The 14,309-nt window shown below is 46.5% G+C and overlaps 6 protein-coding genes and 1 non-coding gene across 7 annotated transcripts; 1 reads left to right on the plus strand and 6 right to left on the minus strand.

Annotated features, from left to right (window-relative positions):
- Positions 1-181: 181 nt before the first annotated feature.
- LALA0_S02e07206g (LALA0S02e07206g1_1) lies at positions 182-3,085 on the plus strand (the record flags this gene model as incomplete). Its single annotated transcript, XM_022773876.1, has 1 exon — positions 182-3,085. The coding sequence occupies one exon, from the start codon at positions 182-184 to the stop codon at positions 3,083-3,085; it is 2,904 nt and encodes a 967-aa protein (XP_022627358.1).
- Positions 3,086-3,144: 59 nt separating this feature from the next.
- Positions 3,145-4,545, minus strand: RAD18 (LALA0S02e07228g1_1; the record flags this gene model as incomplete). The annotated part of the gene is made up of 1 exon (XM_022773878.1): positions 3,145-4,545. One exon carries the CDS (start codon positions 4,543-4,545, stop codon positions 3,145-3,147), a length of 1,401 nt encoding a protein of 466 aa, XP_022627359.1.
- Positions 4,546-4,956: 411 nt separating this feature from the next.
- Positions 4,957-6,495, minus strand: HCM1 (LALA0S02e07250g1_1; the record flags this gene model as incomplete). Its single annotated transcript, XM_022773879.1, has 1 exon — positions 4,957-6,495. One exon carries the CDS (start codon positions 6,493-6,495, stop codon positions 4,957-4,959), a length of 1,539 nt encoding a protein of 512 aa, XP_022627360.1.
- A 486-nt stretch (positions 6,496-6,981) lies between these two features.
- BUD31 (LALA0S02e07272g1_1) lies at positions 6,982-7,452 on the minus strand (the record flags this gene model as incomplete). Its single annotated transcript, XM_022773880.1, has 1 exon — positions 6,982-7,452. One exon carries the CDS (start codon positions 7,450-7,452, stop codon positions 6,982-6,984), a length of 471 nt encoding a protein of 156 aa, XP_022627361.1.
- Positions 7,453-7,800: 348 nt separating this feature from the next.
- LALA0_S02e07294r lies at positions 7,801-7,911 on the minus strand. Its single transcript has 2 exons — positions 7,874-7,911; positions 7,801-7,846 (listed from the first exon to the last, which is right to left on the minus strand). It is a non-coding gene; the product is annotated as a tRNA-Ser (tRNA).
- Positions 7,912-8,462: 551 nt separating this feature from the next.
- LALA0_S02e07316g (LALA0S02e07316g1_1) lies at positions 8,463-10,418 on the minus strand (the record flags this gene model as incomplete). Its single annotated transcript, XM_022773881.1, has 1 exon — positions 8,463-10,418. The coding sequence occupies one exon, from the start codon at positions 10,416-10,418 to the stop codon at positions 8,463-8,465; it is 1,956 nt and encodes a 651-aa protein (XP_022627362.1).
- A 1,582-nt stretch (positions 10,419-12,000) lies between these two features.
- Positions 12,001-14,049, minus strand: LALA0_S02e07338g (LALA0S02e07338g1_1; the record flags this gene model as incomplete). The annotated part of the gene is made up of 1 exon (XM_022773882.1): positions 12,001-14,049. One exon carries the CDS (start codon positions 14,047-14,049, stop codon positions 12,001-12,003), a length of 2,049 nt encoding a protein of 682 aa, XP_022627363.1.
- Positions 14,050-14,309: the final 260 nt, after the last annotated feature.

The raw sequence follows: 14,309 nt of genomic DNA on the forward strand, positions 1-14,309 counted from the left end.
TAATCAATTCCATTAGTCACTTCTTTAATTATTCCTCTCTGGCACTAGCATTTCCTTCTCAAAACCTTTTCTGAGTATCTCATCGCTAGTTGTTCAACGTATTTAAGGTTAAATTGATCCCACCTAACCTTTTACTAAAGGTCCACCTCATCAACAACTTTTAAACACACAGTAAAGGATAATGAAGGTCCAAGAATCCGTCTACAGTATTGGATATCCAATCTACGGGGCAAGATTTCTCAACAACAATGTGCTTTTGGTCACTGGCGGCGGTGGTGAGGGCAATAATGGAATTCCAAACAAACTGACAGCTCTTCAGGTGAACTTTGAAAAACGGAAAGTTATCAAGCGATTTCGGGAATTGGCGCTCGATAGCAACGACGACTCACCCACAACATTGGATGCGGCCAATAACATCATTTTGATGGGCTGTAATGAATCCTCTGCCAAGATCAGAGCAGGACAGCCTAACCACCATTTGCGCAAATACGTTTTTGAAAACGAACACTTGAAGTTCGTGGCTAGCGTCGACATGGACCGGTCCAAAAATGCCGAAGACTATACGAAACTCACGTACATGTCACAGGACGGATCTGTAGCAGCAATTGCGTCGTCAAAACTACCCACAGTGATTCGAATTTTGAATCCAGCTCTGTTGACTGAAACGTACGAAATTGAAACCGGAAACGACGTGAAAGACTTGCACTTTAGTCCCGATGGCAAAGTTCTCAGCTATATAACGTCATCGACTTTGGAGGTAATTTCAATAGTCACAGGCCGTTTCATCGTGCGTAAAACTGATTTTAATGAAAACTGGACATTGTCAAAAATACGATTCATAGGCGAAGACACCGTAGTTATTGCTGCGGCTCTAAAAAAGGGTAGTGGGATTGTGCTTTGCAAAGTTAGTTTGAAGTCTGGCACGACCTCTGTGTTGAAAACCAAAATCGTGACGACTAAGATAAAAGGTGTGACTTCTATGGACGTTGATCCCAAAGGTCAATTGGCCGCACTCGCTGGTAACGACAACTCTGTGTTGGTGGTTAGACTAAAGAGTCTCACGGTAGCGAAATTTTTCAAACAGGTTCACTCTTTTGCCATCACAAGGGTCGTTTTTTCGCCAGATGGCAACGCCCTTGTCAGCGTTTCAGCAGCTAATACAATACACGCTATTCGAGTTCCCGACAATCTTGCATCATCAACGTCTTTTGTCGAAAAGGTTGTCAAACTTTTGATCAACTTTGTTCTGATAGTTGTATTCGCGGCAATACTGCAGGTTACCTACAAGTACGACCTACACCAGAGAGTATATCAGTTTGCCTTGACCAAGTGGAATGCCAGAAATGATTCCTTCAAACTGAATGACGAATTTGCTCAAACAACCTTGGTAGGCGACGTGGTGAGTATCCAAACAAAAACCAGAGGAGCGCCTACCCATGATGGCCCTGTGACCACACCCACAAGTTATACTGCAACTTCTGAAATCCTCGGTTTTTTGTCCGTCAGTGAAGTGGTTCAAAGCTCGGGAATAGTCCAACCTTCGGCTGATGATTATTTGACCTCCTCTTACTCAACCTGGGGTTCTAACAAAGACTCAGGCCAGTACTATGATAGTTCCACTGAAACAGAAGCTGACACAGCCGCCAGTGCTGATCCTACAGCCTCCAGTCTTTTGAGTCCCTCCGAGACTTACCGTGAGAAGAGCATTTCTTCAACAGCGGAGTCTGGCGTCGAAGATCTCACGACACCAGTGAACTTGGATGATGATGAGGCATCAAAGATAAGCACTGAGGAAGGCACAGCTTCTACCCTTGACGTTTCCTACACAGATTCGAACACTGTCGAAAACCAGTTTCGCACTTCAAATGTCCCCAAAGAAACTGCCGCGAAGAGCGGCAGTTCGCGCTTAACTGACAGCGAGGATTATTGCGAGGAATCAAATTACGAATGCGCAAGCGATACCTTGGGTTCGTCTGACAAAGACAGTGATCTTTTAGCGTCAAGTACGATCGCTTCTACCGCTCATACTCACGCATTCAGCACAAAGGATACCGGAAGCGACTCTTTACCTTCAACTACTTCGGGTTTATTTACATCGTCTGATGGAAAAGTTTCTAAGACTTCGGTGGCTATCAGTATTCCCCAGTACACATCACTATTGAGTGTCAAAGGAAGCAGCGTTTCTGACAGCGAGACAATTGGTTTGTCACAGCCTGCTTCACAAACTTCAACGAGAGTAGGTGAGACTCGTGAGGCTTTCATGACAGTTGGCACCACCAGCGAGAACAACTCAATATTACAAAAATCCACTGCCATACAAGGCAAAGCCATCTCAATCTCATTCAGTGATGTGTCTCAGGCACGTAAATCGTCCTCGAGCCAAACTTCAGCGGCACCGGTCTCGATTTTTGCTAAGAGTACCCAATTGGCCGCATCCTCAAATGTCGCGGATGCAGAATCGACACAGGAAACAAATAGCGAGGTGAAATCCGCGAAGGCCGGAATTTTAACCTCCAAAAGAGGACAGCAAACGGAGAATCTGAACACAGTTGAATCAACTTTTGGAAAGGGTCCGGGAGAAAAATCAGTAGTGCCATCTGAAAATGCCTCGACATTTTCTCAGGGCCAGAAATTGACGTCTTCAGACACGACTTCAATCGCGGTTCCAGAAGATACTGAAAGATCTGTTGGGAGCGATCTAGTCTCGGAAGCTACACTCCCTCCAAAGACAAAGAGTACTGCCCTAACGTCATCATGGGAGAAGCAATCTACATCTTCTGCCGCTGTACATGTTTCTAGTGCGGTGCCTGATGATTTTGAACAGAACTATACTCCAGACGTCTCTGTAATAGCCGACGATGGCAGTACCACTGCAGGTGTTACCCCAGATGCTGCATCTCTTTATGTCGATGAACCTGCGCCAATTGATGAAGTGGATCCTATACCTGAAGCTACTGCCGAAGCTCAGAACGCGAACGAAGAGTCCTCACTTGGCGAGCACACTACACATCTTGCAGCTGCCGATACAGATTTTGCTGCAAAACATTCAAAGGAAGATAAACTGCTAGAACACGATGAACTTTAAGTAAAGGACTTGAAATCAGGTTTTTACTGATTTTCGAATAAATAAGGTTCCGTCCATGGTTAAGCTCCAGATGAACTTTGACTTGATGCAGTGATGTGGCCGTTTCTGGAACCAAGCTGATTACTGGGTACCATTTCCTGTTCGATGGTTGTGCTGTGATTTATATGGCTTGAAGTTTCCGTTTGTGAATTTTCTGTGTTTTCAATGTTCCGAACGGGTTTAGACCTTTTGAGACTTGCTTTGGCTTCCTTTCTCAGTCTTCGAAATGCTCGCTGATGAGCACGCGCCCAGCCCTTTCTATCGAATCTATCTGTTTTGAAGTCTTGCATGGGGTTTTTCGTCAGAAATTTGGATATGCCACCGGGCTTCTGTTGACCGTCTGATGCATTGTGGCTGGCTTCCCAACTGGCGAGGCGCCTTCGTAATATACTCTCATCCACTGGATCGATTGAATCAATGTAATTACTGTTCCATAGCATTTCGTAATGGCTGTAACGATTTATCATTTGCTGCCGCGATCCCGTAACGGGCAGCTTGAGCGACGACAGTTTTTGCTTCAGCTGCTGTAAACTTGTGGACGAGAAGTTCAGTTTGGCAAGCCTAGTGACGCTGTTGTTAGAGGTAGACTCTGAATATCGATTGAAGTGAGTTGAAACGGGTGTTTCGATGCTATTTCTGGTAGAGGACTGCTTAGGCGGAGAGTTGAATTCAGGTTTAGGGCCTACTGGGGAGCTTGAGATGTTCTCTGACTTATGAAAGGATTCCGTGGTTAAACATTCATCTAAATGAGTTCTTTGAAGGACATCAAGCGGGAAGGCTTTACCACAGATAGGACAATCCGCCAACTTAGGTTGCTGTGGAACGGGGCTCTTGCTCTTGGCCAAAAGTGAGCTGATTCCCGTTCCTGGAGACTCTTTGCGCATTTTCTTGTGGCCTGTGAATACCAAGGCATCTCCAGAACGTTTAGACAGTCTATTTTCCCTTGTAGCGATGATCTGTATTTCATCATCATCATCATCACCATCTCCAGCTTTACCAGCCTCCCCGTTTTGATTTGGAGAGTTTCTTTGGTGACCATCTTCGATGACCATACATGAGCTATTACCAGCTGACTGGGCTTCCCTTTCTCTCTCGAGGCTCAAAAACTCCAGAAGTTTCGCGCGTACGTGAGTGTAGCTAGCGGCAATCTCGTTGACGAGAAACTCGCTTCTGAGCATTGATTCCCTCAACTCAGCAAGACATAACGGGCACTTCTGCTCTCGGTTCAAATATTCTCGAATACACAGCGAGCAAAATGTATGGCCACAGGGTGTCAGCACCGGTGTCTTGAGGAAATCTTTACAGATGTGACATCGCAGCAAAGTATCTGTGTCCTGAAGTTCCGGTATCACAGTTTTTACAAAATCTCTTGGATCAGTGACATTGCTTATTTGTTCTTCGACGGTAGTCTTCCTTGACATCAAGACTTTCCCAAGCTCTGGAGGTATTTTCAATAGCCAACGTTTCTCAGTGCTTTCACCTTCTTACAGATGTGCCGAGAGTCCTCTCTGATCCTCTTCTGGCTACAAACTGACTAAAACCTGGAGCATCTCTAAATTTGGTTAAATTAGTAGTCAAGATTATACTACAATACAAGAACAGGTCAAGACCAGAAAGAAGATGCCTTTAACAACCATCAATTATCATCAGCAGTCCAAGACGAAGATGTGTCGAGCCATCAGTTCTCTTCAATTGCAACCACCCGGTTTTGGATGTACGTGCAATGCCTTCGTTCCATCAATGCCAAATTGTCTTTAATATTTAATGTTACATGCCTTCTCACAAGAAGAGCGATTCCGTATCCCAAAGTTTATAGCGCCTCACCGTTGTGTTTAATCGTGGAAAGCTCTGAACGGTGTGTCGAGCTTGTTATGTGGACCAGCAGCCTGCGCGGTCGTCGTGTCGTGTGCACTCTCTACGGCTCTTTTCCAGACCGAGCACACGTCGACGCCAAACAAGCCCGAGCTGTAGCGGATGTTTTCGAAGAAAGAGTTAGACTCTGCGCTCAATGGTGCACCTCGGTCTGCAATGCCATCATTCGCGGCTCCGTGGTCCCCCAGCAACATAGGTGTACGTGACGAAGTGGTGATTAAGACCGGAGACCGTGCAAAGTCGTCAACCATTGCCGAAGGTGTACGCCATTTTCGCATGGAATGGATGTCGCGTGGCGTGTCTGTGGTGCTTGCTGGCGGATTGCTGACCTGCGGCGTCTTCAGCAAGTCCAATGACCCTGTCATGGGTCTCGACGTCATTTGTTGAGGCTCAGGGGAGCCGAACTTGCCCCAAGGTGACGAAATCATTTTGGGGGTTTTCACATGAGGTGAGCCGTCGAAACTAGTGTTGAAAGAACAGGAATATTTTTTAGTTTCCCGACGTGGCGTGAAGTTAATGCTAGCTTCGCGCCAAGGATAATCTGGATCAATCTTGTGTTTTGAAAACGGCTCAGTGCCTGGAAACTCCACTATCGGACCATCTATGAACGCATCCTGGTCGTCGGAAACGCGATTTGTATCGAAGGGAGATGGCGAGGAAGGAGCGTTCAGCCCAGGGTAGTGCAAGCTTTCATCGTTGTCGTCATTGTCGTCGCGGTCACTGTCTTCATCGGTAGAAATATCTAGCTCACAGGGCTCTTCCAACTTTTTCTTCTTCGAGTTGCGTTTTTCTTCTTGCGTTCCTGAGTGGGTAAACAATTCACATGCCAGCGATGCTGTCACGGGCGCATTCTCTTGGGCAACAGCTGTTATGGCCAAGACATTCAAACAAAGTTGAGAGAGTTTGCGTCTGGTCTCTTCGTCTGATTGTCCGCTTTTAAAGAATTTGCCTTCACAGCCCGATTTAACTTGCCAGTAGTGACCTTTGCCGTCAGAAGATTTGTCACCTTTCACAAATGCTTCATTAAGTGACAAATTGTGACGAATACTGTTTTGCCAGCCATAGTCAGACAGCTTGTAGAAAGGAAAATGGTGCGTGATCCATTGGTAGATCTGGGATAATGTCAATCTCACTTCCTCAGACTGCAAGATGGCCAACCCAATGAGCATTGCGTAAGAAAATGGTGGCTTTTTTTGAGAATCTTGGAGCAGCGCAAGCCGTTTTTCGTCAGTGAAGGTCTCTATCAGCTCCTCTAAAGTCTGTGAATTGGAAGATCTGGTGGTGATCAAATGGGTTTCTGGCTTCTGCGACAATTTCCGCGTCTTTTGCGGCCTGATTGGCGACGAAAGTGCAGGAGAAAGTGGGTGTGACTTCTTGGTGCGTTTCACTGGTGTTCCTGGTTTTCTAATGGTCGAGCTTGGCGGTGTCAAGGCCGGGGTTTCCGCGACATCGCAGCTCGATCTGCGTTTGACGCGGGTATCGACGGCGCAGCTGTCCATTTAACTAGTCTGGCGTCTTAGTTTAATAACAATGCGAAGTCTGGTACTGCGATACTTCTTTATTCCTGCCAAAATAGAACCCCCGTCGCTGGCCTCTATCGCCCATTAGCTGGTATATATATGTCTGCAAGTACCCTGGCATCTTGAAAAGCAGGCTTTCGCGACACACAGCAACGACACACACGCACACATTTTTTAATGCACTTTTTTTTCGCGTTTGGCAAACGCGTCAAGAAAAAAAAATGCTGCCTTGGACGAAAATCCCATTTGCAAGTACGGGGTCGCGTTTTTTTTCGTGTTTCTGGAGTTACAGCAGTGGTAAATAAATCCGTGGGCGGGCCAAGAAATCGCGACACGCGTCGATAAATTTATCCGCAGTCACTGTGGGTCTTCTACGCATCGGTTTCCACTGCTAAAGACCGTAAAAATGCATTCGAGAAGAGGTATCTTTCCACGAGCTTTCCCATGTGACCCGATTACGAGCTTTTAATCGGTACTAGCACACCCAGTACAACCGCAATGGACACACCTGGTGAAAGTAACCACCCCGTCCTTACTATTCTTCTCTAGCACGCTTCTTGGGACCCTACATATACAGGTATTGCCCTCAGAATTCGATTCCGCACTTTGTATACATTGCAGACAGCACAGTTTTTCATATCCACGCTTCTTCCACTTGGCGATCAACATCTTGTCAGCGTATTTCTCACGCAGCAGCCATGTGTAAAGTTCTTTGGAGATGGCTTTGCGTTTGTAATACAAACTGTAGATGTACCGGGACCGCTCGTGAGTGATGCGTAAGACTTTCCAGGTTCCCTCGTTGGCTTTGGCTTTGAGTTTTGAAGCATCCTGGTCTTGTACTTCCTTCAGTTGCAGGTCAAAGTCTGCCAGTGTGGATTGGATCTTGTCGAAGCCGTCTGGCGCTGCTTTGGTACGTTTTGTCTTGATCCGGGGCATGGTATAAATATATACAGGAGAGATGCTAAACAAACTAATAAAAGAGATCACACAGGATGGGTATACTAAAACACAATGCTATAAACAGGATATATAGTTGGGTAGCGATGACCACGCAGTGGAAAGGTGGGCGGTTATTTTTTGAAGAGGTTTAGTGGTAAGTATTTGACTAAGTGGTTTTGTGTATATTGATTTTTTTTGTAGTATATTGGGATATGTGTTCGTCTGTAGTGACTATTTCAGCATTTCTACGAAGATCGTGGCGGCGGTGTGTTAGCTTAGCACTAAGGAAGAATAACTGGTAAGAAGCGGATGATAGGGTAGTTGAGTAACGAATCCAAAAAATAACGTCAGCTATCGGATTTGAACCGATGCGGGCAGAGCCCAATAGATTGCAATCTTGATCTGAAACGATCAATTAATTCGAGTCTATCGCCTTAACCACTCGGCCAAACTGACAATCTTTAGATCCACGGGCGTTGCCTCGATCGAGGATCGAACACAGGGTCGAGAGCTTAGATTCGCACTTTCGTACCGCAACGCCAATCTAAACTATTTGATTATCACGTTCGCTAAAGATGAACTCATTGTGCTTCGACGGCCTGTGATCAAACGCTATGATTAATCCGTGTACTTACGCCGTTACGAAAACCCTACTGAGAGAATGTCAGCTATTGCACAATAAGTGCCCGGTAGTTACCGCCATAGGTCATATTTTATAAATGGTATTAGTATGTATTATTAAAATGTGTCGAAAATAAGCGGTGTAACTTGTTCGGAGACAGCTCATTGACGACGCGAGTAAATTAAAATATTATTGAGCTTGGACTTTCATAATTGCGGTGCAAATTTACAATAGCGACTTTTTGGTTCGGAGCTCGGCAAGTCTTGCGTTAGTTTGTTTGTTAGTTTTTTTTTTTTGGGTGTTTTTCGTTTCTTCTCTTTTGCGAGTTCGAATCGTCTTAGCTGATGCTAGAACTCATCTGTTCGGTCTATCATATCTCGTTGAATCATTTCGTTTCTAGCCAGTCCTTCCACAGCAATAGGAGCATTTCCCAGGCCATGAATAGGGTCACAACACCTACACTGAGGTTAAAGGTGAACATGCTCGTTAGTCCACGGTACTCCAAAGCCTCGACAACCTGATCTGTGGATTCCATAAAGATAAGACCACCACACAACAGGCAAAATGAGGCAATGAGCTCTGTGAAGGGCCTGGGGGGTTTGTTGTCCTTGTTGGGTTTCCAGATCAAAAGTAGGAACGTGAGGAGTCTGAAAAAGGAGCCATAAGACAACAAAGACCCCCATTGAACATGGATATTGGTGGAAGTAACAGATGCCTGTTCGTGTTGAGACATTAAAATTCCGGTCCAAAAGATTGTGAAGGCAGGGAATGGGTTTGGGGTGTAGCCAGGAGTTCCGGTGGTAAGAACGTCTGCGTCTTGCTCTACAGACTGCTTTCTGCGCCAGTCTGATAATTTGTATTCAACAATCAGCCCACATAGACCGCAGCCGATAAACATAAACGCAATCGACACATGCTGAAGATCTTTTGCGTGCCATTGGCCGTCGACGTTGGACAGATGCTCTAAAAACACGTTGGTGGATCCATAAAAGAAGATGAGAAACGATTCAATAAATTCCATGGTGATCATGGAACCATTGGGCAGAACCATACGTCCCCAATTCCGGAGCGCGCTGGTGGGATGCATCTTAGTAGTGGTTTTGTTCCAGGCCCATCCTTTGTTGGCACCAACACCGCAGTAACGGGCGAGAGACGAAATTCCAAGTGTAACGAAAACTCCGCCCTTGATCCAATGCGCCAAAAGGTTGAATACACGTAGTCCGGTGCCGAACAAATTTCCCACAGCGATTCCGATTACGCAGTCAATGGCTAATAAAATGAACAGAGGCCACGACGTGAAATCGAGCGCGAATGCTGCAATACGGGAGGCAAAAGGTAACTGCGGCACTGATAATGCGGCCAAAGACCTACGATGAGCTTCCAAGTCTTGCTGGTCGAGTTGGGAGTCGAGATCGAACGACGCAGGCGGTGGAGAGCCCAAAGGAGACCCAGGACGAGTGGTTGGCTTGCCATGGCCATCGACGTGAGAGGTACTGGACGTTGCAGCGGTGAGATCCGAGTCATGTGACGACTGCGATTGATGACGGTCGTTGGTTGCAGCTGGAACCATTTCGTAATTTTCCAAAGAATTATGGTAGTGCGACGACAAGGGCGTGTAGGATTTAGTTTTGGCATTTTTCACAAATCCCAAGTATCGCACTAGCGTTGCCAGGAGATGCACTACAGACACAACGGCTACGATGACGGAGGTTCTGCGATATGCATTTTTTGGGTATTGCACGGCCGGGTCGGAAAATCCAGACAATACCGTCATGGCTAACAGAAGCGCAGATACGTTTATGGTTGTGACCACAGTGTGACAGAATTTGAGCCAATGACGCTGTGGTGGTTGGGTGTTGGTGGTAGAGTCTGTCGTCGACGATGATACATGTTGCTCCTTCCACGCCACGTGACCCAATACCAGAGCCGCTGGATACCCTAAGCACGTGACCAGCGCCATGAGCCAAATGTGGATAGCAGCGATTCTTTTTTGAGCGTTTGATGAGGTTTCTGGCAAATTGAAAAAGGTTGTTGTAGAATATGCTTCCCAATAAGCTCTTTCATTGGGTGTTAATTGCGTTTGTAATATGGGTAGTCCATGTACGTGTTTTGGCTCGTGGGGTGTGGGTGTTGGCTTGGTCCAGGTCACTGGCGTTCCGTTTGTGTACATCATATTATTACTACCCGTATCCGTATTCGTATCCATATCCATATCCATATCCATATCCATATCCATGTCTCTAGCATCGATCTCGGCGTGAGTTGCCGCCACTGCGGTCGTTGCGGCGGCTGCGGCTGCAGTTGCCGCAATTATCGCCAGCCGTATTGTACGATGTTGCATTTCAGGGTGTGTGGGTGTACGAATAAGCGTTTCTACGTGGGGTCTGGGTTTTTTAAATTACTCCGGCTGTGTCTCCCTTTTTTGCCTCTTTGGGTAAGACAGTGGTGCGGTCCCACGTCTGCCGCTAGTTCGTGGTGCCTCTACCCTATACACATGTATATATATATACAAATACACGCGCGCTTAGTGCTTACCTTATACAACACAAAACCAAGACCAGCCCATGAAATAAAAAAAAAAAAAAATTAAAGTAAAAAAAATTAAAATTCCGAATACCCGCGCTTATGTCAGCATGCTTGCGCATCGATTTTTAGGGGCGCGGCTCCCATGCAGACTTTGTCGTTGCCGCCCCCTTAAAAAATTGCTTCCATGTTTGTTTTCGTCCGCGTTCGGGCTTTTCTGAGCAGTAACTCCGTGTGTGTGTAGATATGTCAGCCGTCGGATAAAGCGGATATAAAAGTTAAGGCGGCTCTCGTAACGGGTTCCGGCAACCGCCGCGGAACCCGGAAGCAAATGCAAGGGTCCAGCCGTGGTTGGGGTCCAGTGAGTATATAAGGGCCATGGCAAGTAGTAGTTAGTATAGGGAGGGGACTGATAGATGGGAGAAAACCGTGGTAGAGATGTTTGTTCGAGACAAAAAGACTTGTTTGGTTTCGTGAACGCAAACATCAGGTTTTCTTGGGTTCTTAGTTAGTAATGCGATAAGCCGTGTAGCTCGTATGGATTGTGTATGTGTGTGTGTGTGTGTGTGTGTGTCTTGCTCGTCCAAGACTGCTCGTTCCTGCGCCAATTGCCGCATTTGGTGTGCGATGCGCGTATTTGCGAGGTTCAGACATGGCGGTACGCGGTACGGAACGGGGGGCTGGGCCGTGCGGAGTGATGAGCAAATTGGAGCTGAGGGGTTTGTTTCGTGTGTGGTGATGGGTTGTGGATCACGTGCGTTGGGATTTTTATTAACTCCGTCTTAGCCGAAGGGTGTCAGAACACAGAGAGAGAGAGAGAGAGAGACACACACACACACACACACACACACACACACACACACACACACACACAAGCCCTGGAAGATTGACTACAAGCTGTGAACAACACTACTGATGTGCCCTCTTTTAACTGGAGGTCTTATTCCATCTAATTCCAGTAATAGGCTCAAAGTTTAATGAAGATAAGCTCAAAATAAAGCGGTGAAAATTATTCCTTCTCATACGACATAGAATAATAATCTCGAATTGATGCCCTCTTCTTACTGCAATTGTATGATATCCCAAACGTGTAGCTTCTTCAATAACATCTCTATTTCATACCAGAACCACTATATAGGAGTTGCGTAACATCACAACCACAGAGCTCTTTGATGTTTCTATGAGTACTTCTACGAGTACTTCGACGAGTAATTACAATAATCACTTTCAACGAAAGCTTCCAATAAGCACTCACCTCCAGTAGAACTGACATCTCCACAAACTGTGAGATACATCTTCCAGCTGGTCTCTCCAGAGGCAACACTTTGTTTGGCCATTTTTCAACTACAACCCTATGCTGGTCTTGTAGAACTAATCGAACCGTACCACAAGTTCCCGTGTCAATGCGTTTCTAGCCAGTCTTTCCACATCAGCAGAAGCATTTCCCAGGCCATGAACAGGGTTGTAAAACCCACACTGAGGTTCAAGGTAAACATACTGGTTAGTCCCCGATACTCTAAAGCCTCTACAACTTGATCCGTGGATTCCATAAAAATCATACCCCCGCATAGCAAACAAAATGAGGTAATTAGCTCTGTGAACGGTTTCGATGGTTTGTTGTCCTTGTTGGGCTTCCCCAGAAGCAGGAAAATGGTAACAAGTCTGAAAAAGGAGCCGTAAGCCAGCAAAGACCCCCATTGAACATGGATTTTGGTGGAAGTAACGGACGCCTGTTCGTGTTGGGACATCAGAATCCCGGTCCAGAAAATTGTAAATGCAGGGAAGGGATTTGGAGAGTACCCAGGAGTTCCAGTGGTGCGAATGTCCGCGTTTTGCTTTACTGAGTGGTTTTTCCGCCAATCTGATAACTTGTGCTCGACAATTAGCCCGCAAAGGCCGCACCCGATAAACATGAACGCAATTGATACATGCTGGAGGTCTCGAGGGTGCCATTTACCGTCAACGCTCGAAAGATGCTCCAAAAATACCTTGGTGGACCCATAAAAGAAGATAAGAAACGACTCAATAGACTCTATGGTGATCATGGAGCCATTGGGCAAAATCATGCGTTTGGAGTTCTGCAAAGCACTGGTGGGATGCATTTGAGCGGTGGTTTTATTCCAGGCCCAGCCTTTTTCGAGACCAACTCCGCAGTAACGTGCGAGTGATAAAACTCCAAGTACGATAAAAACGCCGCCCTTAATCCAATGCGCCAAGAGATTAAAGACCCGCTTGCCCTGACCAAACAAGCATCCTACCGCAATTCCGATCACGCAGTTTATGGACAACACGATGAAAAGCGGCCACGACGTGCAGTTGAGCACATTAGATGCGAACTGAAAGACATAGTGTACTCGTGGCGTGGACAATGGGACCGAAAACGTAGGTCGTGCTTCTAAGCTATCCTGCTCGAGCTGGATATTGAAGTCAATTTGCGTGTACCGCGCAGGTGTGAGAGGTGATTCGGGGCGACTGGCAGAATTGTCACGAATACTGGTGTGGTGACTCGCAGAAGACGATTGAGTCTGGCTAAGGTCCTCAGTGTTAAAGAGCGCCATTTCGTAATCTTGCAATATGCGACGATAGTGCGACATCGATCCGTTCCCTGTACTCTTCACAAATGCTACGAACCTCACGATCGTCGCAAGCAGGTGCACTACAGACACAACGGCTACGATGATGGAAGTTCTGCGATATGCATTTTTTGGGTACTGCACGGCAGGGTCGGAAAATCCGGATAAAACTGCCGTGGCCGACAGGAGTGCAAATACATTCATGGTGGTGAGCACCGTGTGGCAGAATTTGAGCCAACGACGTTGCGAAGTTTTCTCAAAGTCGCTGTCACTGTCGTCGCTTATTGTTCTTAATGATGGAGGTGTTTCCTTCCATCCCACGTGACCCAGAACCAGTGCGATGGGATATCCTATGCACGATACCAGACCTATCAACCAAACATGAAGAGTAGCGATTCGTTTTTGATACTTTGGAGACTTTTCCGGTAAATTGAAAAATGTCGTTGTGGAATATGTCTCCCAATATGCCCGTTCGTTGAATGTCAAGTCGGTTTGCAGGATGGGCAATCCATGCATATTCTTTGGCTCGTGGGGTCTGGGTGTTGGACGGGCTTCGAGGCTAGAAGTTGAAATCGCCTGCGATGCTTTACTAATTTCTCCTTCGCGTATCATTTCTCTGGCGTAGCATTTGCCATGGGACGCGGCCATAACGGCCATAACTGCCATCAATGACGCCCGGCGTAAAATGTGCTTCATGTCGTGAGCGTTTGGCTGTTTGAACGGCAAGCGATTTAACAACAAGTGATGGGCGTGATGAATAGCTTTGGAAAGGATAGTAGCCAATTTAAAGCTCACCGTCGTCACTGTGTCCTTGTCTCTCCCATTGACGGTCCTGTACATATATGACTGCACTCGCGTACAAGACGGAAACTTCATCTCACTAAAAAAAAATCAGAGCAACCGATCTTAGTCATCCCGATAGGCGCCTATGTGTCGAGCGATCAAGATCTGCGCGGAACCACGCTCGAGACTACTATTTTTGACCTACCTAATCGTGGGCTTGGCTAACCTTGAGCTTGGCTGTTAGTTGACCGCTCAAATTCCGAAAGTACCTTTATCAGCAGCCGAATGGTGCTAATACGCCTAGCAACTCTACCACAATTTCAATGGCTGCAAGGAAAAGTAGTAAGAGGTGG

The sequence above is a fragment of the Lachancea lanzarotensis genome, scaffold LALA0S02, assembly GCF_000938715.1.
Source record: "Lachancea lanzarotensis genome assembly LALA0, scaffold LALA0S02, whole genome shotgun sequence".
Classification (NCBI taxonomy): domain Eukaryota; kingdom Fungi; phylum Ascomycota; class Saccharomycetes; order Saccharomycetales; family Saccharomycetaceae; genus Lachancea; species Lachancea lanzarotensis.